The sequence below is a fragment of the Pipistrellus hanaki genome (genome assembly GCF_964339955.1).
Source record: "Pipistrellus hanaki genome assembly, chromosome: 16".
NCBI lineage: Eukaryota > Metazoa > Chordata > Mammalia > Chiroptera > Vespertilionidae > Pipistrellus > Pipistrellus hanaki.
This window is the reverse complement of record NC_140518.1, coordinates 35,355,648-35,381,369: the sequence shown is the minus strand read 5'-3', so window position 1 is coordinate 35,381,369 and position 25,722 is coordinate 35,355,648. Positions and strand designations below refer to the sequence as shown.

Sequence of the window (25,722 nt, the reverse complement as noted above, 5' to 3'; positions counted from 1 at the left end):
ACCGGTGAGCACTCCTGCGAGGGTCCTCTCTCCTGAATTCCAGACAGACGCTGCCTCCCTGGTCCTTACGCCTGCCCTCCAAGCCTTTGCTCAGGCCTATCCCTCTGCCTGAAGTGCCCACCCCATTCGGTGCCTGCTTATTCTTCCATCCCCGCTTACAGAATGCCCCCAGCTATATCCTGGGTGCTGGCCATGCACTCAGCTCTGGGTACACACCTGACATCCTGCCCGCCACCGTCTCCCTCTGAATGGCTGTAACAGGCTCCAAACAAGCCCCTGCCTCCATCGCCGATCCCCTGCCATCCCTGGGCTAGCTAGCCCTATAAGCCATTTACTGGATCTCAGGCAGCGTCTGCTCCCTCGTCCCATGGCTCCTTACCTCCCTGCCACCAGGACCCCCTTCAGTTCCTAGAACCCCCCATCTTTTCTGCTTCAGCCCCACCACACCTACTGCGTCCTGGCTAGAGGCCCCTTGTCCCACTGCTCACCTAGCCTCCTCCTTCCCTGAGTTCTGCAGAGAGGATGTTAACGACCCCCCCCCCCCCGCCCTAACCGAGTTAGCTGCCCCTGCCATCACTCTGAATGAACACCTGGCACTTTCTCCTCAGTGGCATTAGTCCCCATTCTGATTGCCTTTCCCTTTGTGAAACTGTTCAATGTTTGCCTCTCACATTGGATGTAAGCTGGATGGGGGCATGGCCATGCCTATGAGTTTCCCACAGTATGGGGAGCCCCTCGCACAGCTCCTGGGATATTCGAGGGGCTCAGCAAGCATCTCAAAGAGTGAGTGAGTGAGTGAGTGAGTGAGAGAGCAAATGCTGAGCCCAGCCCTCAGGGGCCCCCAGACTGGGTGAGTATGAAGAGTGGAACTGAGTGTCTGAGTGGGGAGAGAATCTAACCCCCAACAGAGATCCCTCCTTGGGGCTTCCAGAAAGATCAGCCAGCAATGCTGGGAGGACACCGGTTCACTCACCTCTCGCATCAAAGAATTCATCATCCGAGCTTTCCACGGAGTCGCTGAGGACATTTCGAAGGTGCCAGGGGGCACCGCCGCCCGGGGTGGGGCCACCTGCCAAAGGGAACACACCTGTTAACCAAGCCTGAGGCCAGCGTGAAGGAGGTAAACCGGGACGGCCCTGGAGCGAGGGCCCGTTGGCGTGCTGCATGTCCCTGCCCTCTCCCCGCGGGTGCTCAGACCGCACAGGGCGCTCCCCTGGCTCACACCTTTCAGGTCAGCCCACACCTTTCTGACATAGCGCAGCGGGGCGACAAGTGTGCCCATCTTCTGTGCCCTCACACGGAGCCGGGGGCAGTTAGGAGAGGGTCAGGGTGACAGTGCATCAGGAAGCATAAGGAAACACGCTCTCAGCGGCTTAGGACAACCATGGCTCTTTTCTCACTCACACACACTGGCTGGAAGGGGCTTGTCCATGGTGGTCACCTGGTGATACCATCATCTCCAAAGGAGACCCCAAAGCCTGCTGAAGCCTGAGAGGAGAGCACAAAAAGTCACCCCAGTCATAGATGCTCCTTCCTGCGGGAGGCGCAGTGCTGCACGCACTTCATTGGCCGAAGCTAGTCAGTGGCCACGCCCAGCTTCAGGAGAGGGAGGCCAGGCCAGGCCAGGGCTGCAGCCTGGGGAGAGCCATCCCCCCACTAATGAAGGGGCCTGAGCTTGAGCTCTGCCCCGTCTCTGTCACATGCAAGCCAGACGGCTGCCTCGGTTTCCGCATCTATAGAAAACTGGCAACAAGCCTAAATTGCAACCATCAGAAATAGTGCGTGTTTATAGCCTGTATCTCAGAAGGCTCCGTCATGGCAATTGCTGTTGTTCTTCATATCTACAGAGGCCAGGGCGTGGGCGGAGGGGTTCTCTGAGCAGGGAGGAGCAAGGGCACACAGAGAATGTGGCCCCTCCCCTGAACTCGGCCCCAAACCCCCTCCAGCCCTGGAACCAGGGAGGGGAGAGCCAGCGGCAGAGCTGGAGGCAGGAGCCTCTCTCCCACCCCCATCGCCTGCCCCCGCCACAGGCACTTGGGGACTGGCATGCAAGCAGCTGGTGCCCAGCACAGCCTCGAACCTCTCCGCATGCTCTCTGGACACGTGAAATGCTGGGGGTTGCAGATGGAGTAAAATCTAATTGTAAAAATTAAAGCCATGAACGTGTTGGAAGGAAATTGACCTGGTAATTTTCCTGAGGAAATCATTAGAGAAGTACACAAAGACGGAAGTATGCAGTTGATTGTCTCGGCGTTCTGGTAACCACAAAAAACTGGAAGACATGCCGGAGGGGACTGGACGTCCGTTCAAATGCCGTCATAGGAGAGTTCTTTGCAACGCTTCGAAAAATAAAGTCCCCCCCACCCCACCCCCCTTAGGTATTGGCATGGAAAGATGCCCACGGGGTCTGGTCAGGAGAGAAAGATTGCAGGTGGATCCCAGAACCGTGGGTTCCTGTGGGCCTCACTTTGGAAAGACATACTCCTATCTGCACATTGAGGATAGGAGCAGCATGTTCCTTAAGAGCTCGAGGCCTGAGGTTGAAGGGGCCTGGATTCAGGCTCAGGCCTCGCCTCTTGGAAACTGTGATGACAGGGAAGGCCCTTCATCTTTCTGGGCCTCAGTGTCCCCAGCTACAAAGGGAGGATAGCTCCTACCTGCCTCAGGAACCTGTTGTAAAGATTAACTAACATGCCCTGACCGGTGTTGCTCAGTGGATAGAGCATCGGCCTGCGGACTCAAGGGTCCCAGGTTCGACTCCAGTCAAGGGCATGTATGTACCTTGGTTGCGGGCACATCCCCAGTAGGGAAGTATGCAGGAGGCAGCTGGTCGATGTTTCTCTCTCATGGATGTTTCTAACTCTCTATCCCTCTCCCTTCCTCTTGGAAAAAAACCAATAAAATATATTTATAAAATAAAAATAAAAAGATTAACTAACATGCCTTGCAGTGCTTAGCATACAGGGCCTAGCATACAGCTAAGTGTTCTCAACAATAATTACTGTACAAACATACTTACAGATGCATTCACATGTCTGGAGGACATGCACCAAAAATGTCAATAGAGATTATCTCTTCTGAGTAGCATTTGATTAGAAGAGGCAGGGGAAACTCCGTTTTTACACCACACATGTCATTTTATATGATTATCGATTTTATGAATTCATCTTCTGTTATCAACTCTAAGGTGCACATTTTTCACACGTTATCATCTTTAAACTTGGGGTGCATCTTACACGAGGGTGTGTCATCATCGAGCCGGCCTTGTTCATTGTTCCTCAGCGACCTTATAACTGGTGCATCTTATAATTGGTTGTGTCTTAGATGCAACGAAAAGCAGTGAGACCCCCAGGCACACAGTGTACACCTTCCCTGAGGCTTCAGCCCCGGCCACCAAGCGCACGTGTCCTGTCTCCAGAGAGACCTGGGCTCCTGTATCAGCAAAGCCCCTGCCTCGGTTTCCTCATAGGTACACTGAGAACCTTGGCAGAGACGGTCCCTTGAAATTTTTTAACTCTGACTGATGTTTGAGGAGCCCACCTGGCACCATAACCATCTGGCACCCCTCCCCCACCACAGCTACAGTTCACGTGATGATGAAGTCCTTGGAGAACACACTGCGGCTTCTGCTCACCACGCCCTGTCACCCTGCAGCCTGCCAGCACTGTTCCCGCCCTGAGCCCAGATCTCAGAACATGAACTGCTCCTGAAGCAAGAGGCCAGCCCAGGTCAGCCCAGGGCCTCGGCCCTCCTGCCAGTCCCTCCTGCCCCACCCACCGCAAGCTGCCAAAACCGCACCCAGCGGGAACTCTGTGGCTTGGAGCCAGGCAAAAGCATGTTCTGAGACACAGAAAGGGCAGAAGCCACAGGGAACACTGACCAGGAGTCACCTCTGGGTGCAAAGCCGGATCTTCCCCGCATTCCCCATGAGGACCCTCTAAGCTTTTGATTCTCACCCACCAGTGTGGACAGCTTGACAGGCTGGCCAGCAACTTCCTACCCTTGGGACCTGGATCTGCTGGAAGGGAGTTTGAGAATCCAGATGCACCGTAACTGAGTATTTGTAATGTGGTTATGGGACTGTTTCCCAAACAAACGTGGGAGAGATCTGAGCTAGTGCAATTAGACAAGAACCATAAATAATAAATATATGTATATTGAAGTAGAAAATAAAACTGCCTTTATTCTCACGTGGCATAATAGTCCATGTAGAAGATTAAAAAAAATTTACAACATCTATTTTAAAACCCCACTAAAACCAATCATTGAGTATAGCAAGATCCCAAGACACAAGATTGATAGGCAAAAGTCAGTTTCACTCCTATATCCCAATGAGCCGTTAGAATTTGAAACTTAAAAACCAACACCATTTACAATAGCACACAAAAATCAACAAAGTGAAAAGGAGTGTGAGATATAAATCAAATGTATGTGCAGGATTCTGTGACTCAAAAAATACAATCGTTTAAATGTAACTTCTTGCTGAAACCAGTTTGGCTCAGTGGATAGAGCCTCGGCCTGCAGACTGAAAGGTCCCAGGTTCGATTCCGGTCAAGGGCATGTACCTTGGTTACGGGCACATACCCAGTGGGGGGTGTGCAAGAGGCAGCTGATCGATGTTTCTCTCACATTGATGTTTCTAACCCTCATTCCCTCTTCCTCTCTGTGAAAAATCAATAAAATATAATTAATTAATTAATTAATGTAACTTCTTTCTGAATTTACATTTACATGTTTTCTCAAACAACAGATACTAAAGGTATAAAAGCTATCACACATTCTTTAACACACAAATATCCCTTGCTGTCCACATCTGTTCTGTTCCTACGAATCAAGAATCTGGAGGATCAGGAGAGTCCCATTATCCTCACCATCCTCACCTACTTGGCTCCTGAGTGCTGGGTGGAGAGCAGCAAGCGCTGAAGTGGTGACAGGTTCATCTGAAGGCTCATCTGAGTCTATTTGGTCCCTGAGTTTGAAGAGCTAGGGTTCAGGGAGAAGTTCCTGGCTATGGTGACCCTCATACCTGTACAGTACACACTCCACCGACGAACAGAGAGGAGGACATTCCTGCCAGCCTCCCCCTCACAAACAGCATGTGCGAGACAGAGCCTGAGGGAGAGAGGAGAGAAAGCTCTGCCCCCACCGCATCCATCTCTTCAGGCCATTGTCCCAGGCCTCTGCAGCACTGGGGCCTGGGTGCTGCGCTGGCCACTATGGGCGTCCCAGCGGGAGAACCAGGCAGGTGGAGGCTGCAGGGAGGCCATTTCAGCTCGAACTGAAAGAGATGTTTGCCCGGCTAGCGGCTGACAAAGAGGGAAGGGTTTTGGAGTGTCAAAGGGATCTGCGCATCACGCAGGCGCTGTGCTAGGTTTGGGGAATATTAGGGATAAAGTAGGGTCCTCACAAGGCATACATTCTGCGGGGGAAGGGGGGTTGCTGGGGGAGGCAGACCTGGAGAAGGGACCCTCGAGGTGATTTCAGCAGTAGAAAGTGCTATGAAGAAGAGAAAACCTCTCCCTGCTTGTCTCCACCCTGTCCTCCCTCAAGCCGAAGAGACGGCCGGTGTGAACACGTGGGTCTGTACACCCGGGTGAGAAGGGGCAGTGAGCCCCAGGCATCAGCACAGCACTCTCCTGCTGGAGTTACAAATGCTGGACTCACACGGTGCCTCCTTCCCGATGACCAGTCACCTGACTGCTTACTCTTCTTTGTGCTCAAAATCTGTATGTGAATTCCTTTTCGCAAAAGCACCTTTTATCTTGCTTACTGCCATCCTCCTTGTTTTCAAAAGGCACTGGTTTTTATGTTATTTATTTGTTATTGTTAATCCTCACCCAAGGATATTTTTCCCATTGATTTTTCTTTTTAAGAGTGGAAGGGAGGGGCACAGAGGAAGAGAGAGAGAGAGAGAAAGAGAGAGAGAGAGAGAGAGAAATGTCGATGTGAAAGATCTGAGAGACATGAATGGGTTGCTTCCCACATGAGCCAGGCAGCAAACCTGCAACTAGGCACGTGCCCTTGACCGAGAACCCGCAACCCTTCCATGCGTGGGCTAATGCCCTAACCACTGGGCACACCAACCAGGGTAAAACGCACTGGTTTTTAAACATATCCTATAGGTTTCTTTAAATGTGCTACCATCCCTTCCTCCTCCCAGGCAGGGACTGCCCGAAACCACCTCTGGAAAGCGGGTGCCTGGGGGCACCTCAGCCACCTGTCCTTGTGTGGAGAAGAGGCTGGGCAAAGGGATGCTGCCAGGAAGCAGCCGGCCCCTGGCTTCTGGGCGGGAGATGCTCCTCCAGCTCTCCCTCCAGCTCACAGATTTTTTCTGCAAACAGCAAAGGTCACATTTCAAAAAAAGGAAAACAGCGATGGACAGAACATCTTGGGAAGAGTGTGAGGGGGAGACCTTTCTGAGAAGTGTCAGAGGAGTGGAGGCTTGCATGAGAAGGAGCCAGACGTACTAGTGCTAGTGTGTGTGTGTGTGTGTGTGTGTGTGTGTGTGTGTGCATGCTCCTGCACACACGTACGGGCTGGACAGGCAGGGCGTGCATGAGGGCCCTCGGGAAGGAGGATCTGCAGGGCAGCGCTGCCCGGGAGCTTGGCACTGCGAGGGGCTGGAGGCTGTGATGGGGAGGCGGACAGACAGAAGAGGAGGTGGGAGCGGAAATGCCTGTTGTGGGTGGGAGCTCAGAACAGGCGGCTGCGAAGGTTCCCAGCCTCCCCCAGCATCTGTTCCCCACACCCTTCAGGAGGAAGGGGCGCAGATGCCCCAGAGGGTCAGGAAGTCTCCTGTGGGGCGGGGCTCGGACAAGGTCAGGTGAGCCAAAGGCCATACACAGTCTTGACTGTCAGGAAAGGTGGGTACCATGATTCCAGTCAGAGAGGGTGAAGGGCAGAAGCTCAGTCCCCTGAGCAGCCCCCCACCCTGCACCTCTCTGCAGGGCCTGCGTCCAATACGCAGTCCCAAGAGGAACAGGGCCAAGAAGTGTTTTGGGCAAAAGAGTGAATTAATAAAAATGGTCTGACGAGGAAATCTACTCCGCTGGCTGCTCCACAGGTATGACCCGTCCTAACCAGGCCCTGTGGAGGAGCTGGCATGACTCCCCAGCGTGCAGCTAAGGGAATGAAGCCTCGGAGATGGGAAGGAAGTCCTTTGCTCAAGGCTGTAAGGCTAGGAAGTGATGGAGGCAGGATCTGAACCCAGGTCCATCAGGCTCCAGGGTCTGTGCTCAGGACCACAAGCTGGGTGCTCTGTGTCATGCTCAGGGCAGGTCCCAGGTGTCCTTCTCTCTCTCAGCCAACATAACTCTCCCACCTGCTGCTGGCCAGCTTGGCAAGAGGCTGGAGGCCCCTGGCTGTTCTCAGGGCCCTGGCCCTGGGGGTCAGCTGTCTCATTCACCCACCAGGTCTGCAAATCTGTGTCTGGGTATCCTTGCATCTGTGTGAAAATCTAGATGTGTGTCCGCATTCCTTGGCAAGCATTATAGCAGGATAGTGAGAAGCTAGGAAAATCCCTTGGCAGGTGGAATGGGAAACTGAGGCAAGAAAATCAAACAAGGCCAGGCAGTTTGGATGGCTTGCAGCCAGCTTGTGAGTTGCAAGACCTTATCTTCCCCAACCAAGGACACTGAGAGCAAATGGTTTATACCTCTCCTCCCTACCCAGAGAATACAAAGCTTAAACCACCCTGGCCTGGAAAATAGAGAACAAAACAAAACAAAACAAAAAACAATTAGTGCCATGTGTGCCAACTAAACCAAGGACATATGAGTTGGGGAACAAATAACAAAAACCCCATTAATGCCAGACAGACATAAGATAACAGTAAAACAGACCAAACAGTAATGCAAAAATTTCCCTATATACTCATTTTAATGCATCAACATATTAAAAAATGCACCTGGAAAGCTAATGAATGCACCTGGAAAGCTACTGAAACCCTTCCCTAAGATTCTCACCTGCAGGAAAAAGGAGGAGGAGGAAGAAGAGGAGGAGGAGGAGGAGGAGGAGGAGGAGGAGGAGGAGGAGGAGGAGGAAGAGGGGGAAGGAGGAGGAAGAGTGGGGAGGAGGAGGAAGAGAGGAGAGGAGGAGGAGGAAGAGAGGGGGAGAAGAAGAAGGAGGGAGAAGGAGGAGGAGGAGGAAAAGAAATAAGGAGGAGGGAGGAGAAGGAAAAGAAAGAAGGAGGAGGGAGGAGGAGGAAGGAAGGAAGGGGAGAAGGAGGGAGGAGGAAGAAGAAGGAGGAGGAGGAAGGAGGAAGGAGGAGGAAGAGAAAGAAGGAAGAGGGAGAAGAAGGAAGGACAGACACATGAGGAGGAAGAGGAAGAAGGAGGAGGAGGAGGAAGGAGGAAGAGAAGGAGGAGAAAGAAGGAGGAGAAAGAAGGAGGAGGAGGAAGGAGGAAGAGGAGGAGGACGGAGGCCCTCAGGACAGAAACTCAGTGAAGGCTCACTCTGGAGCATGCCCAATCCCCTTCCCAGCATGAATTGGTTTTATTTCTAAGGGTCCCAGGAAACTTGCAGCCAGGGGAGCGCTGGGCAGTGGCACCCTGACCCGGCCTCACCCCCTGATCCTGTCTCCAAGGCGCCCTTTTCCTGACCTCCCAGGGAGCTAGCAGCAGCCCCTATCACGTTTCTAGGGAGACAAAGCTCCCGCCGAGGCTCTCCCTGTTGTTTCTTCTACCCTAAGCCCTCCCTTTGTCTCCCTGTCCCAGCTTTAATAAGCATACTCTCCACCCCTCTGCACGCATGTTGTGAAATCTTTCCTGCACAAAGTCAAGGGCGCACACACTGCAGGCTGGCCTGAGGCAGACCTGCTCCGGGTTGGCCCCTGTCCAATAACAGTGTGAGTGTCCTCAACCAGCTACACCCCCTTCCGAAGCCCATCCCTGAGACACATCCATTTACTCTCTCCCTTATGCCCCTCTTTCACACACACACACACACACACACACACACACACACACTCAGCTCCCAGCCATAGGTGAAAATTTAGCAGAAAAGTAAGAACATGGGCTTTGGAGCAACACAAACCTGGGTTCAGTGCTGCCACTTACAAGCGTATGACCTGAAGCAAATTAAGCTTTCTGAGCCTCACTTTTCTCATCTGTAAAATGGGTATCATAATCTTACCGCCCTGTTAGGAGATTCAAGACCACCATTAGCATGCTCAGCACTGCCTGGCACTGGGGAGACGGGGGCCTCATGGGCCGCAGGGTTAAGGTTTAGGCAGGGCTCGGGCAGCCTCTGGGGTCCTCCCCAAGGCTACAGAGTTCCTTCTGCATCTTCAAAGGCTCAGCCTACACCCTCCCGCACACTGTCCTTCCATCCCACCTTCACACCCACACTTACTGAAAACTCTAAATCGGGGTAAGAGAGAAAGGGGCCTATCCCAACCCTGCCCCAGCAATCCAGAGAGAACACGATGCTTCGCCACCCATAATGCCTGGCTCTCCCCTCAGAGCGCCAAGCTAGACCAACACCTCTTCTCCTGGTCTGTCTACCCACTGCCTGCAGGTCCAGCGCGGTCCTGTCACAGGCCTAGGTCTCCCCTAGGGTGCAGCCAGAGGCTCTGACTCAGATCGTTCGCTGCACACACCAATCTTCCCCACTTCAACCCTGGAAATGGGAATAGGCAGACGGATGGACAGAGCCTGCTGTGCATGCTCTGCTCTATACCAGGACCCGAGCCCCAGCCTGAGGGCCAGCACCCCGCTGGAAGGAAGCGCCACCCGCTCTCAGGAGCCGGGTCTGAGAGGAACACTGTTTCACGGTGAGAAAAGCCAGGGAGTGAGGGATGTGGGGGTGGCCAGCTCTTCCTGGGCCAGACCTTGGGCTGGATGGTGACAGAGGAAGGAGCTGGGGACAGAGCTAAACTGGATCTGTCCCCGTACCTGGGGTGCAGCCTTGGGCCCAGCACTGTACCACCCTGCATGGAGCACAGGACACACAGTGCAGCCTGACCCCTGGGCTGAATGCCACACCCCCTGCCCACCTGGGTCTACAGGGCACCTCCCTGAGGCACCGCCCTGCAGGCTGGGGCCAGGAGGCCTTCCTGGAGGAGGGGTGAGCTGAGCCTCAAGGGAGGTTGAGCGGGGTTGGCCAGGCTGGGGCTGGAGGAGGGAGGACAGACACAGGGTAAAGCAACCAGGCCACTTCCAGGAGAAGCTGGATCTAGAACTTTCTCCTCCAGAGTGAGGTCCGGCTCATCAGAGCAGGGAGGGGACATGGTGTCTGCTGTGACAGCCACAGCCCTGAGGTGCCAATCCCCAGACCTCCAGGGAGCCACAGGTGCCTCTGAATGGGTCAAGGTTGGGTGCCCCACGCTGGGCCTGCCTCCAGTGACCCCATCTCTCTCTGTCTCTGTACACACACACACACACACACACACACACACAGCCACACACACACACACACACACACACACACACACACACAACCTCACAAGGCACATCTAGGTGACACTCCCCCGCTCTCTGTCCTGGCCCGGGGCCCCACATGCAGGATGCAGAGTGTGAGGTGCGTAGCCTGCCCGAGGCCCTCCTCTCTGCCCTCCTCTGGGAGCCGGGCCTTCCTGCTTTCTCCTGTGAACCACCGCCCCCCTCCCACTCCCACTTGGGGCCGGTTCAAATCCCAGCTCTGCCACTTGTCAGTTGATGATCTTGGTAACTGTCACTGTCCACCACTCTGTGCCTCCGTTCCTCCTCTGAGAAAGGGGAGTGATAACAGTACTTACACAGGGTTGCTATGAGCGTGAAGTGACTGGGTATTTGGGAAAGATCTGGCATAATACCTGGCGCTCAGTGCTAAGAGGGCTTTGTTAAATGACATAATCGTGCTTACCCACAGGCCTTTCTCTGGTCCTTTCCTATGTGGAGACTCCCAGGGAGAGCCCCTCTCCTCCTGAGGCCCTGGAATGGGAGCCCCGAGGGCAAAACAGGAGCTGCCTTCTCTGCCTGCAGCTGCCCCGAGGCCCATGAGGTGCTCCTGCTGCCTGGCTGGTCCCCTCCCCCAGCATAGCTTCCTGGGGCTGTGTCTCGCCTGCCCCCCAAACCTTGAGCTACATCCCAAACATCCTTTTTCTGTGCTCACCGGAGCACCTACCCCCAGATTGGGTCCAGGCCTGCTGCCCCATTGAGCTGTGGGTTTCCACGTGGCAGACACCTGGTAAGAAGCTCTCCAGGCCCCAGCCTCTCCCGGTCCAGGGACAGGCACAGAGAGAGCTGCTGTAATGCCAGCATGGCCCAGCATGGCCAGATCTCAGGAGGCCTCCCGGGGCAGTGTCCCATAGAGCAGGTCCCCAGACCCCATCTCGGGGTCAGGATGAGTGTGGGAACCAGACCCACCCAGGGCCAACCAGCCCATGCTGAGGGGTTGTGGGGCCACCCAGGGAGGGAGGAGAGGCCCGGAGATGCTGCTTCTAGAAAAAGGCATTACTGAAGGAAACCAGTGCTGGTTGGGGGTTGGTTGCTATAGAAACACGTCCTAACTATCTCCCAAACTGCTGTATGCGCCACTGATGAGCTTGTGCTAGGCTGTTTCAGGGGACGTGCCAGGAGTCCCAGGGGGGCCTGTCTGCTGGGGCTCCCGGTGCCTGGAGCCCAGAACCTGAAGGGCCTGGAAGGAATCCAGCCTCTGGGGCAACCAGGCAGCTCCATGGGCCCCGTGGTGGTCTTGGGACCAAGGCTGAGTCTCCGGGCTTCAGAATTATCCTGAGATTGGCCACGGCCCAAACCTTGAGCTGGCCAGAGATCAAGTCACAGGCATGATCCCCGACAAGCTGAGACCCAGCTGCAGATCAGGCCACAACCCCAATCTCAAACCAAGCTGGGAAGTGGATCAGACCCGGCTGCAGATTCGCAGCCCACCAAGCAACGACTCCAGCCCGACCTTGGCCTTGAACTGCACGAGGCGCCATCAAGGGGCCTAGACAATCACTTCGAGGGTGTTTTCAGGGCCAGCACTAAACCCCGCACTGCACTTCCCACCACTGCCGGGGCCCTGCGTGGCCTTCACTTCTTATTGTCTCCACAACAGCCCGAGTGCGGTCAGCTCGGGAGGGCCGTGCTCCCTGCTCGCAGAAGAGAAAAGGGGAGCCAGCCGGGAGCAGGCAGCTGACCGGCCCACCGTCCTGCTCTCGTTCCCGGGGTGGGCTGAGGGGGGTGAGACTCCGCCCCCCAGCAGGACACGGTGGCCAAATCAGTTGCCTTGGAGAAGATGTGCCTTTTGAAGACCTGCTGGTATCGCATAAATATGGCACTTAAATACCCATTAATTACCTTATTGAGGGACTAATGAGTGATTAATAGCTTTGGCTATCTATTGTACTTTCATCTGCTCTGCCAACTTGGCGCCCAACAGTTCTGAGTAACTTGGAACAAGTCTCCCGAGCCCCAGATGTCCCCTCTCTGTCCCTCCAGACGGGAGACACTTTCTCCTCCCTCCCAAGGGAGCTCCCACAGCATCTGCCACCAACAGCTCTGCCATCGCCTCAGGAGGGCAGCTGGGGGCAGGGAGGGGGCCCCCAAAGGAGGGGACAGAGAGGCCCCCTCAGCATCCACAGGAAGGCACTCCTTCCAGTCAACCCAGGACACCTTTGGGAAGTGAGGATGGAGGCTAGGGACCTGGGCACCCAACCAGGATATACGGGGGCCTGGTTGGGGGTCCCAGATTCCACGGAGGATGCTGGGGGGCGATTTCAGCGACCCCCCACCTCCGTGAGTGAGCCAGCTCTCAGGTAAGGCCACCAAAGGCTACCCTGAGCCTGAAGCAAGCAGCCCTCCCCCCGCCAGGACCGAGGCGGCTCCCGTGGGCCATTCCTACCACCTGCCACCCCAGGCTGCTGCTATTAAGCAAAATGGGGCCTCGGCTGCCTCTATCCCCAGGCTCCCCATTTGGTGCCAGATCCCAGCACGGGGAATTGAGAACTGCCAGCCGGGAGGAACCCCAGAGGCGCGGCTGCATAAAGCTCTCATGGCTGCTGCACTGTACCCGAAGGAAACAAACAGGCAGCCAGGGATAAACACCACCCCACCCCCACCCCCCACCGGGCATAACAGGAGAGCCGAAAATAGCTTTTTTTTTTTTTTTTTTTACCACCGGGGATGATTCCAGGGTGGCTGAGCTGGGACCAGCCTCAGGGGAGGCTGGAGGCGGGCAGTGGGGGTGGGGAGAGAGAAGGCAGCCCCAGGAGGAGCCCTCCAGGAAAGGTCAGAGGTGTGCCAGGGATGGGCGGCCCAGACGCTCCCCACCTCCCAAAGACAGGCTCCCCAGAGCTCCCAGGCCGGTGCGCACACCGAGGTCTGGCCAGAGGAGTCGGGAGCCAGGCCGGGAGGTGCTCAGCAAACACGGGGCGCCGCCCAGCACACAGGGCAGCCGCTCCGAAGAGGTCTCTCCTCCGCCAGCACTCAGCGCCCCTCCCAGACCCAGCCTGGCGTGTTTCTATTTTTGCTTTCAACCCTTGTTTGGCATCCCCAGCGAACAGGCGGCCACTTCCCCTCCCTCCAGGAGAGCGGGTCATCGGGGAAGGAGAAGTGCCTTCTCGCTGGCCTCCCCGCCCCGGGTCTGCAAATGCACGGGCCGCCCCTCCCAGAAGGTGATGCCAGACCCCCGCGCACCTTCCCCTCGCAGAGCGCCATCTGCGCCCTCCCTGCTCCTCGGCCCTGGAGAACAACCTCATCAAGACGCCTGGAGAGACCGCGTGCCACCCAGGAACTCCGGTTTCCAGATGCAAAGGCACCTGCTCCCTGCCTCCCCTGCCCACACACATGGACCTCGCCCCCCACAGCCACAATTCACCAGCAGCGAGTTCACCCCGGGGCCTGAATTCACCCCACAGACAGGCCTGAGCCCCAGCCCCTACATGCCACTCCGGATAGATCCTCCCTTCCTCCAATTGATGGACAGACGTAAACCCCACCTGCGGCCAGACATACCTGATCTCTGAACCACCAATCAGCACCTGCCAAATACCCTAAGCCCCCGATTCCTAAGTCCCTAGGTCCCTAATCACCAATCAGCGTGTGCTGAGTGCCCTAAGCCCCGTCCCCTGTCCTTGAAGGTGCTTGTACCCCGGCCCTCGCTCTCCTCCACCCCTCTCTGTGGAAGCAGCCGGCAGGGGTACTCTTCCCTCCAATAAAGCCTGTGTGTGTCCTGCCATCCCGGTCTCCGGCTACCTTCTATTTAATCTATCATGATGATGCCATGACCCTGATGTGGCCACACAGGCTCTCAGCCGGGCCCTAGCCTGAGCCAGGGCCCTATTCCCAAGGGAACCTCACAAATGCAGCCCCGGAGGGAGCCTGGAGGGAGCAGGGTGGGGCCCCGCCTCAGAGACCAGTGCCCACCCAGAGCCACTGACTGGCAGCAGGCTCCCCACTCCCCCGCCCCCCCTGCACATGACCTGCACGGGGGCTGGTGGCCACGCAGCTGCGCAGGCCTTCGCAGGCAGAGGGCCCTGCAGGCGGCATCCCCTCCGGAGTGACTCACTAAGGCTCCCGTTCCTTTGTGAAATGGGGTGCCAGTTAGCATTTTCTTTCTCCTTAGAAAACAAGGATTTTAGAAGCAAGAGTGCAGAGAGATTTGAGAGAGTGGGTGGGGAGCTCAGATCTCGTTTGATTTCCACACTCACTTGTTACGCAGTGTCTCCTGCCCCCCCCCCCCCCCCAGCCCTTCCCCTGGGGACTCTGACACCCCTTCCAGGCGGCTCCTGCGGGAGATTTGGTGATGGGCAGGGGCCTGGGTCCAGGAGGCGGGTGCTCTCTATGTCCAAGCCTTCAGCCCCAAAGTGTTCCCCATCTCCCACCATCGTCTGGGAGGCTCTTGTGGGGCTAGAGAGAGGAGGAGGTGAGGCCCCTGGAGGCGCAGGAAAGCCAGCCGGGAGGGAAACCAGAAAAGAAGGAACAGTTTATTAGAGCCAGAGCTGACTGAAAGCTCATTCAGGCTCCCCAACTCTTTCCCTTTCCTCCCCCTTTACAGATGAGAAAACTGAGGCCCAGAGGAGCAACGCGAGGCCAACCACCGACAGAGCGGGGTCTCCAGTGACAGAGTGGGGTCTCCAGTGACAGAGCGGGGTCTCCAGTGACAGAGCGGGGTCTCTTCTCTGTTGCACAATTTACTTCTTAGAAATGCTGACCCCAAGGGTAGATAAGACCTAAGTGCTGATTCCCGCTTTGCCTCTAACTTGGTGTGTGTGTGATTCCAGACCCAGACCCTTAACCTTTCTGGGCCTCAGTTTTCTGATCCATAAAATGGGAATACCATCTGCCCTCCCTTAAAGAGCTGCTGTGGACCCATTGGCCAGGGGAGCATGCTGAGGACTGCTGCCCAAAAAAAGATCCATATTGTTCTCAGGATGCTGATCCCTGACCTGGCCCTCCCTCTCACAAGCCTGGATCCCAGAGAATTCCTGGGAGGTAGTTTGGCCCTACCAGGAAGTCCCTAGTCCTCAGAGCCTCGCTGGCCTCTGGGGGAGGGAGGACCCCAGAGGAGGACACTTTGCCTTGCTGGCCTCGGTCTCCCACCTGCCTGATGACCAGGGGGACTGGAAGGCCTCTGGCCTCTTTCAGCCGTGAGCTGTCACAGTGTACTAAGGCAGGGGAGAAAGCCACACCTTCTAGCCAGTACAACACAGACATGGCCCCAACCAGGGGCGTCTAGCCCTGCCTCACTCTCTGTTTCCTCCACCGGCTTCCCAGCCCACAGGCAGGCCACAAGGGCCTCACTCCATCGGGACAGGGGGTTCTGGGCTCAGGGCCACATGCTTGAAGTGGGGCTTTTGCTGGAGCTGCGCTGTCCTTGACTCATGCAATCACACCGCAGCCAGGGCTGAGGCCGCACAGGGTCTCCAGCAGGGGCCTGTTGTGGCCTGCGGTCTGCAGGGACAGGTGACTCAGCCAGGAACAGGCCTGCCCGGCTCCAGCACCCCCAGGTCTGCAGGGACAAGGGCTTCCTGGAGGCAGATTGTAGAGTGGCCTCGAGTCGGGACAGTGGCATCCAGCGTGGCCTCAGCCTTCCCCCTGGCACCTGAGCAGGGGAACTTATAATCTTGCGGAGCATGATGCCCTTCCCAAGATGCATCCCTAAGCAACCTTGTCACCCTGGGCCTGAGAGGCCTGCCTCCGTCCCCTGGCACCTGCCCAGCGTCCTCAGTGCTGTTCCCTTTCCCAGCTTCCCCTGCCAGGGGTCCTCAAACTTTTTAAAGTGGGGGCCAGATCACGGTCCCTCAGAGAGCTGGAGGGCCGGACTATATGAACTACTAATTCCTACTGTAACACCTCGGCTGCGCTCACTGCCCAAAAAACCTGGCGGGCCGGATCAGACTCCTCTGCGGGCCGCATGTGGCCCGCGGGCCGTAGTTTGAAGACCCCTGCCTGAGACCCTGGGCCACTCCCCCTCCCCCAAACCAAGGTGCAGAGGGCCCAGGAGGAGCTCTGGCTTCGGGTGGTGAGAGGGCAGCTGACTCAGCGGAGCAAGGTCCAAACTGAGACCCCGGAAAGAGAGGTTTTAGGCCCAGCTCTGCCACCACCTTCCTCTGTGGCCCCCTGTTGACAAGGGTTTGGAAAATGAGCATCTGGACGTGTCCTCCAGCTGTGCCACTGTAGGATCAGAATTTTTTTTTATTTTTTTTAAACTGGATTACTCCAGCCCGCTGGCTCCACCCCTCAGAACAGAGGCCAGCGCCTGGGAGCAAACTGGTTCCTCCAGCCTGGAAGGCCGGGCCCTGCCTCTCCCCGCGGTCCTGTCCCAGCTTGAGAGGTTCCAAGACCCTCTTGGCTGCCCCCGCTCTTCCTGCTTGGCCCTCTATTCCCACTTCCCCTGCCAGCCTGCTGGGGTGCAGAGGGAGGGCCCCGGGGGCACAGAGAGGAAGGGAGGGGCAGCGAGGCTGGCAGGAAGCAGAACAAACCTCTCCCGGCCTGGGAGAGCCTCTCCCCGCCCTCCCAGAAGCCTTCAGGTAGCAGCCAAAGGGACCTGGGGAAACACCCAAATCTCACTGCGTTGCTTCTGTCTTCGATGCTCCCAGAGTTCCTTTCAGCCACCTGCACCCCCGGAGGAGCCCACCATCCCGGCCAGACAGATTTCGGCACCCCGGGGCATCTCCGGCCCACACGTGCCATGCCCGCCCGGCAGCAGTGCCTCCACACTAACCTCTGCCCCATCCCCACCTCCTAGCCTTTGTTCAGGTCCCACCGGAAGCCTGCCCCTCGTCACCTTCCTGTCCAACTGCTACTGGTCTTGGAGGCCCAGCTCCTAAGACATCCAGCCTCTCCACCCCAGGCCGCCATTGGCCTCCTCTGTGCCTGCACTGCACTGAGGCCTGCCCATAGGGACCTCTTACTGCAAGTCACCCTCTCCGAAAAGGACCTCCTTCATCCTTCCCCACCACCCCTGGCCCCACCTCCCTACAGCAGCCTTTCATCCCGAAGGTGGGCCTCTCTCCCACTTTGTTCCAAACCCAGAGCAGAGCACCGTCAGGGCAAGGACAAGGGCAAGGGCTCCGCTTCCCTCCCTTTTCCTCTCAAGACTGAGCGGGCACCGTATGATCCTGGTCCGTGTGACTGAGACCCCGCCCCAGAGGTCCGGAGCTAGAAATAGCCCGTTTGGGATTCACCCTCCACGACTGACCCAGTCCTGTCTGGGACCTGATTCTCTTGTCCCCGGGACCTCCAGGCACGTGGCAGTGCCTTCACTGCCCCCCTTCAGCTCCAGTCTGGCACAGGTGACACGGCCATGGCTGGCTGCTCAGGCGGTACCCGGTGCGTCTGAGGATGCTCCTCACCAGGCTACCTTGCGATGGCCCTGGAGTCATGCCCTGGGATGGCCCTGAGGCCCAAACCCCTCCTTCTTCCCTCGGGAGGTGGTCCCTGGCTGGTTTTTAGAGGCAGCACCTCACAAGTCATGACGGTCCCCCTCCCTACAGGCCAGTGCTCACAGCCTCCGCCCACCCTGGCCCTGGCCTTCAGCCTCCCTGGGTTCTCCTGGCATCTGTCCCCAGAGCGAAGGTCTAACCACTTCTGACCATCGTTCTGTCCCTGCGAGGAAGAGGGTGCTGCACAGCCATCCCTCTCTGTGTTACATCCCCTCCTTGGCCTCAGTTTCTCTCGCCGTAACCTGAGGGACTTGAGCTCCTGTCTCCAGGGACTCGCTCTGTTCTAACGCTCACCAGTCTCCTCTCGGGGACGCTGCCAGTGGGGAGAGGTCACCCCGAACACGCACGGCTGTGTGCTGTCCTCAGCTCAGTGGGGTTAGGAGCCTAAAGAAGAGGGGCATTTGCAAACTGCAGGGTGGCCTGGCAGAGCCGAGGAAAGGAGCGATCCCGTTTGGCAGGGGTCAGGCCCACGAGGCTGCTCGGGGTGGCAGCTGGCACAACAGTTCGATCCACAGAGGAGGGGAATGTGTGCCTCCCCGAGGGAAAGGGCCAAGCGTGAAATTGCAGCACGAGAGACAAGCTGCTTGATGCTCAGAGCAGGGCCATTTTTCCCACCTGTCACTGGGACACATTCCCACGGATTCTCTGCTGAGGGACCAGAGGGACCCGCAGGCCAAGGCAGAGGGACTGAGACGGCACCCCCCTTCCAGGAGGGGTGGCCTATCCGGACGCCGATGGAGACATCCCACCACTTAGACCCCTGAGAGTCCCAAGGGGCTGGTCTTAGCCCAGGCTCTGCGCAGACCCTCTGGGCCGCCTCGAAGGAGCCATTTCTCTGAGTGTCTGTTGCCAGATGTTTCTGAGAGGGGAGAGTGACATTTCCTCTTACACCGCCTGGTGCACAAGACAAGCACCGCATATTAGCAGCTATTGTGATGGCAGTGCCCAGGCAGGTGATCTGTGCCCAGGGGCGGGCACTTACGTGCACACACATGCCCACACAGAGCAGAGGCGGTAGGCGGACACACACCCTGTCTTGTGCCCTTTGGGAGGAGTGGAGTTGGGTAAGGACCCAGCTCAGTGGGGGAAGGAGAGAGAGAGAACCTTTTCCAGCCCCAATGGTGTCATCTCACTGTGCCTCCCCCAGGGGGGAGGAGGGAGGGAAGTGAGAAAGGGGGTGTTTAAATGTGCTCCCTTCTTGCTGTGTCTCACACACCCTGCCCCACCCCAACAGGACTCCTGGGGGACAGAATTGGGGATCTAGTCTCGGGCGGCTAAATCATACACCCCGGTGGTATTCAGGGGAGATGCAAACCCAGCCCAGGGTCTGTGGCAGCGTTTGCGGGGTGCAGTGGATGTACGCACAGCCCGGTGGTAGGCACGCTGAGTATGTACACACATGAACTCACACATTCACGCATTCCATCACTTTCATCACTTACGGGCAGAGCTGTGGGGTTTGTGCAGGCCAATGCCTAGTCCCAGGGGATGGCATGGCATGGCACCTGCCAACGTCACAGGTTGGCTGTGAGTTCATGGCAGATCTATTCCCACATGCCAGCCTCACCAGCCAGCTCCGCTGAGGCCCGGCTTGCTGGCCGCACACACAGTACAGCCAGCCTTTTGGGCTTTCTTCCACCCGGGCCTCCCAGGGCACCAGCGGGGAGTGTGCATCGGGGGCAGAGTCTGGTCCTCCTCCCATCCCCAGCACCAGCGCAGGACCTGGCACATAGCAGATGTTGGTGAATGAACGTCTGTCTGAATGAGTGAACGAATGACTACCGCCCACTTCCCCGCACCGCAGGCTACACTGCTCGCTCGAGTTGGAGGGAGGGCAGCGCCCCGCAGGACCCCAGAAGAGGTGGCACCCTCAAACCTGAGCACCTGAGGCTCTCTCTGCCTCCCCCGGTTCGGGTCCTGTGGGGGGAGGGGGCGGGACGGTCCCTAGGATGGGGCGTGGGGCAACCCTCCTGGCCAGGAAGGAACCTTGCTCTCCTGCCTGAGCTGGGGGGCGGGGGACTGTCTCGTCCTGGATAGAGCGAGTGGCAGGACGTGGGGGGCGCCCCGGTTTGGGGAGCATGGGATGGAGCAGCGGCCGCGGGACAGACCCCCGGCCCCCGCGCCCGGGCTGGCCGGGTCTCCAGAAGGCGGTCAGGGCGCCCCCAGCCTGGCTGGGCAGGGCGCAGCAGCCCCGGCCCCTCACAGCGGGGCCGTGGCCAGGGGGACGCGGTGTCCCGCGAGGTGACTGTGGGCGCAGGAAGGACGCGGGGCGCGCCGAGCCCCTTCTGCACGCGCCGGGGTCCGGCCTCGCCGCCGCCCCCCGCGCCCTCGGGGGCCAACGCCCACCTGCGCGAGCAAGCGGTTCACCTGGCCCCGCAGCCCCCCTCCCTTCGGGCCGCGGGGTCCCTCCCCCGAGCCACGGCCCTGCCCCCGGCGCCCGCCCTCACCTGCACGGCCCGCCTGGGCCATGTCCCGGCGGCGGGCTCCGCCGAGCTGCCGGGCTCCTCGCGGCTCCCGGGCTGCGCCCCCGGCTCCGAGCCGCCTCCGGCCCGAGCGGACTCCGAGCGCCGCGCCCCGCGCCCCCACCCCGCGCGCTCCGCGGCCGCCACCGCAGCCGCCGCCGCCCGCTCCCGCCCGCTCCTTAAAGGCGCCGAGCGGCCGCCGCGCCGGCCCCCCGCCGCCCGCCGGGGAGGGACCAGCGAGCGAGCGCCCTGCCCGCCCCCGCGGGCCCGCACCGCCTGGCCGCCGCCGCTCCAGCCCGCGCCGCTCCGGTGCAGAGACGCGCAGAGACCGCGAGCGAGAGACACGAGATACTGCGGACCAGACAGAGACCGGGACGGGGACGAGGACGGGGAGACACCTCCCTGGGGCCGAGCCACGGCGGCGGCGAGAGGAATTCAGAGAGAAAAAAAATCAGAGACTAGAAGCACCGAGCCTGGCACCGGAGAGTGACTGAGGCAGCAGAGACCAGGAGAAAGGAAGGAAGAAGGCAGGGGCACTGGGCGGCTCCCAGGAAGCCAAGAAGGAGGTGGCTCCAGAGATCAGAGACAAGGGGGCACCTTCAGCAGCCCCCTCCAGGACTCTGGCCATCTCTAGGGTCCCACCCACCTAGTCTCCGAGGGGAAGAGGCTCCGGATGCCCTAAACTGTACAGGCACACGCTCAGCACATGCAAATCCCCGGCGACCCCACCCAGGCTGGAGCAGAGCTTGCGGAGGCCAGTCGCCCAGCTGTGAGCAGTACCCCCTCCAGCTCCCGCACCTGGGGGGCAGGCGTTTTGGTGGGCAGGCCTGGCGGAGGCCGGGGAGTTTGGGGTTGTGGCTTCTGCAGCCGGGTTATCCACCGTCCTGCCCCAACAGGGGTTAGGAGGTGGCCAGCTGTTCTGGTGGGACCTGGGTGGTAGCCAGGGGAGGCCCCAGGGGAAAGAAGTGTCCTCTCTGGGCAAGGCCAGACCAGGTCTGTGGGTCCAACAGATGTCTGACCACCCCCCAGGCCAGAGGCCTGGCTCCCCGCTGCTGGAGAGGGACAGGGAGTAGCTACTGTCCCAATGATTTTCCTCTGCACGAGAAGGTGCCCTCCTCCTTCTTCTAAGAAACTGGGGAATGGTCCACTTACAGCCAAAACCAGTTTGGCTCGTGGATAGAGCGTTGGTCTGCGGACTGAAGGGTCCCGGGTTCGATTCCGGTCAAGGGCATGTACATTGGTTGCTGGCACATCTTTGGTGGGAGGTGTGTAGGAGGTGGCTGATCAATGTTTCTCGCTTATCGATGTTTCTGGCTCTCTATCCCTCTCCCTTCCTCTCTGTAAAAAAAAAAAAAAAAAGAAAAAAAAAAAGAGAAAGAAAGAAAAAGGAAAATCAATAAAGTATATTAAAAAGAAAGAAAGCCTAGTTACAACCTGCAGCCAGTCCCCCCACCCACCCTGTCCCACCCCCAGCCTGCCAGGGAAAAGGCTCATCACATCATTCCATCCTTGGGCTAGCCAGGTGTTCCCTCTGCCTCTCTATGGAAACTGGGTACACGTGGGGCAAAAGGAGCCTCGGTGGGCATTTAGCCCAGCACCCCCTCTAGGGCTCTGGCTCCACCCACAGAGTCCCCTCCCGGTGGTCCTTCAGCTCTTGGCTGAGTACATCGAAAGACAGAGCTCTTCCATCTCGGGGGGTGCTGACTCTGAGGATGCTGTCCCTCATTTGAGTCCAATTCTGTGTCTTTCATGACCCACCCGTGAGTCCTTCTGATGCCTCACCCCGCAAAGCCACAGCTCCCCCGGCCCTGTCCAAAAGCCCTCAGTGGCTTCACCAGCCACCCTGGTGTGCAGAGACTGTCTCGGCTGTAGGTGTGCAGAGACAGTCCCGGATGTAGGTGTGCAGAGGCTGTCCCGGCTGTAGGTGTGCAGAGGCTGTCCCGGTTGTAGCACTGAAAGTCCCACATCCCGGGAAACCCTTCAGTCCCAAGGACTCTGGATCCCAGAACCCAACGGCAGGGCTGCCTCCAGCAGACAGATGTCAGCAGCTCCGAGGCCGGGAGCCAAGGCTGCTCCCCAGTGTGAGCCGGGGTGAGAGCGATGGGAACCGCCACGGATATCTATTGGAACAGGCAGGGTGCTCCGGTGCCCTCTGAGGTCGACGGTATCACCCCCAGTTTACACGTAAGGAAATGGACGCTGAGGAGGTTTGGTGCCCATGGTCACACAGGATTCGATTTCAGGCCTGTGTTCTGTCCTGCCCTCACCCTTCCCTGCAGGTGGGGCATAGTCAGAGGCCTGGCCGCTTGGATAACGTCCAGGTTTGGCCACCTGGTCTGTGGGTGTGAGTGGTCACAGAGGAGCAATATGCCTGCTTCCCAGGCGACACGCCTGGGTCTGAGCGGCTCCCCTGAGCCCTTGGCTCAAGGCAGCAACAGTGACCACCGCCTGGCAGGGCCCTCGGCACGTGTGTGTGTGTGTGTGTGTGTGTGTGTGAGAGAGAGAGAGAGAAAGAGAGAGAGAGAGAGAGAGAGAGAGAGAGAGAGAGAGAGAGAGGGGAAGGGATATTGAGAGAGAACACATCTTGCTCAGGGAAGATGCACCTTGAGGTGGGCATCGAGACCCTTCCTCACCACAGAGCCCAGTCACCCCAAAGCCCTGGGAGAGGGTGGAGGAGCAGTTGAGGGAGGTGCCGAGTTGATGGGAGTCATCCAGCCAGAATCCCCTCCACACCCACGTTTCTCAGATGGGAAGACGACGGGCCAGAGGTGGAGGGGACTTGCCACAGGACAACGGACTTCCAGGCTGGATCCACGGCTTCCTCTCTGTCACCCACCACCTCCCTAGCCCCGTTTGACATGCAGTCCCATTGTGTGGACCTAGGGTCTGACAGGGAATGGAGGCCCCCCCTTCCCCGCCACACCCTCCCAAAGGCAGCTCCCGGATGTGCTGGCCGTTAGCAGCTGCCCAGGAAGGCTGGCCCTGCCTTCACACAGAGCAAACACTTCAGGACTCGAGGCCATTAGATCAATCGGTGGGAGTTCACTTCCTGCTTCAGCAGAATCGCCCTTCATTGAAGGAAAGAACAACCAGCCATGTGGAGATGCTGGCCTCGGCCGCCTGCAGGAGGGGAGCAGGAGCCAGCAGCTCTGTGAGGAGAGTGACGGCATCTGGGCTCCAGACCACACGCTCTCCCTGGGACCTGCTGTCCAGGCCTTTTCTCGGACCACAGTCTGCTCTGTCGCTGCCTCCAGAGTGGCCAGCTGCTCCCAGGCCCAGCCAAGCGTTACAGCTCAGAGAACTGGAACAGAAACATGCGGAGGCCCGCGCTGCCTGCGATCTGGGAGAGTGTGTGCACAGATGTGGACAGAGCTCCAGGCGGGTGGTGGGAGCTGGCTGAGAGGACTCCCCGAGGCGACAGGGCCCAGGCCAGGGCATCCATCCTGGACAGGCGGTGGTATCCAAGCACGTGGGAGGGTACATGACAGTCTTCAGGAGCCAACGTGGCCCGTGGGAAGGCAGGCAGGCCAGGCTACACTCCCTTCCTTTTTGGACACATTACGGCCGGTGGAGTTAGGTATTGCCCTGCCCGCTGGGCCTGGCAGGGCTGCTGCCCAGTTCTCCGGAATGTGAGCTTCTGAGCAGCATGGGAGTCAGGAGCGGGACAATGGCCTTGTCAAGGGACTTCATCTTGTCCACTGCTCAGAAAGGATGGCAGAGCCGCCGAACCTAGAAGGAGGGCTAGGACCAGCTCAAGCACTTCAGCAAGGGTGACCACGACAGTGAGGTCCCAGTGTCACCTGTTCCCTCTCACCCGAGCCCCTGAAGGCGTCTTCCCTCCCTGCAGCACCTCCTGGCCTGCCCTGTGCCCTTCTTGGCCTCCTCCTCACTGCTTCCCACACTTCAAAGTCCCTTGGTTGTTGTCCACTGCCATGGGGTCCACCTCCAACCACAAAAGTGGCCCCAGAAACAGATGCTCTTCTTTGGAGTCTTCCAGAATAGCCCCGAGCATGGCTGGTGTGTTCTCACCAGCTCATTCTTGCCCCAGGCAGCCCCCCGTGCTGCCCTCCGGCCAGGACACTGGGCAGAATGTGCCCTTCCATCAGCACTGCTGGTTCTCCTCCTCCTTGCTGGCAACAGGTGGCTTACCTCGTCTGAGCTTCAACCTTCAACCAAAAGCAGGGTTAGGACCCTGCCTGTCCCCATCCCCGCGCCCTCGCTCCCCTCACAGCAGATGCAACAGAGGAGCCCTGGGTCCTGACCAACGGTCTCCTCTGAGGTCTCCCGCAGAGGCAGAAAGATTCCCTTAAGATCAACAAATGACCCCCAAGGAGATCCCAGACCCCCATGTGTAAGGCCCCCCAGCCAAGACAGACGCTCACCCAGCAGGCCAAGCGGAATGCAATACTTGACACAGACTGTGCGTCCCCACTCCGAGCCGCAGGGGTAGCCGGGAAATCCCGACGGCATCTGCGCATCTGTGCGCGTGTATCCTCGGTGCTTTGAAAAGATGCTTGGGACACCTTGCAGAAGCTGCTCCACGGGACCTCATCAGACTTTCGCTTGACCACATCTGTCATGCCTCTGCCTCCGAGTGGCCAGCTGCTACCTCGTTGAATACTCGAGTGCCAAGATGAGCCGAGGCCGCGTGGATTTCATGTCAGCAATTGCTCCTTAGATACCTGCTCCGTCTCACCCAGAGGGATTTTGGAGAGAGGGTCTGGTGAGAGGCTGAGCGATAGGTTTAAAAAAAAAAAAAAAAAAAGGTGGTTGAATGGAAGCAGAGAGATGTAGCAGCTTTGCTAAAGGGGCTTGGAGGGAGGGACTGTGGGGACCCAGCTGGTTAAAGACAGAGGCCATCAGATAGTTCCCACTGGGGAAGGGAGATGGGACCCCTCCTCCCTGGTCAGCAACAGGCAGCAACAATTCGCCTCCTCCTCCAGCTGCAGCTGCAGCTTCAGCCCTGGAACTGTGTTCTGCGTTTGTTTGATGTCCCCACTGCTGAGATTGGCCCCAAGCAAGCTCAGCGGTCTTCGAGGTATACTTAGCCCAAACACGAATTAGAAACTACGTGAACACCTAAACTGTGTTGCAAAGGCGGCCCTTGCCCGGGGCCACGCCCATCAGCCAGGTGCCGGGAGGAGCTCCGCCCCCAGGCTCCCCTTCCTGCCCTGCCCCCAGCATTGTTTATTTATGACAAATTCCGGAACGCAGCAAACCAAACACAGTGGTAGAGGATGAGGCGCTGGAAAAGCACCAGGTGGGCAGGGAAGACGGCCTGTGGCTCCGGACTAGTGATGCAGCAGTGTGGACAAGGGCAGGAAGTGGGAACCAGTTAGGTAAGCAGATTGCTCAGCAGACGGAGGCTTTATCTGCACCGAGGATACGATCTAC

At 58.3% G+C, this 25,722-nt stretch overlaps 1 protein-coding gene across 2 annotated transcripts in view; it reads right to left on the bottom strand.

The window, feature by feature from the left end:
- Nucleotides 1-20,444, bottom strand: part of PITPNM3 (PITPNM family member 3) — a 91,869-nt gene extending 71,425 nt beyond the window's left edge. For both annotated transcript variants that reach the window (XM_084862889.1, XM_084862890.1), the window contains exons 1-2: nt 20,314-20,444; nt 974-1,069 (exon numbers count right to left, since the gene is read on the bottom strand). In XM_084862889.1, the coding sequence (XP_084719015.1) occupies nt 974-1,069; nt 20,314-20,335 (118 nt within the window). In that variant the 5' untranslated portion in view covers nt 20,336-20,444. The remainder of the gene's footprint in view (nt 1-973; nt 1,070-20,313) is intronic.
- Between the last annotated feature and the right edge of the window lie 5,278 nt (nt 20,445-25,722).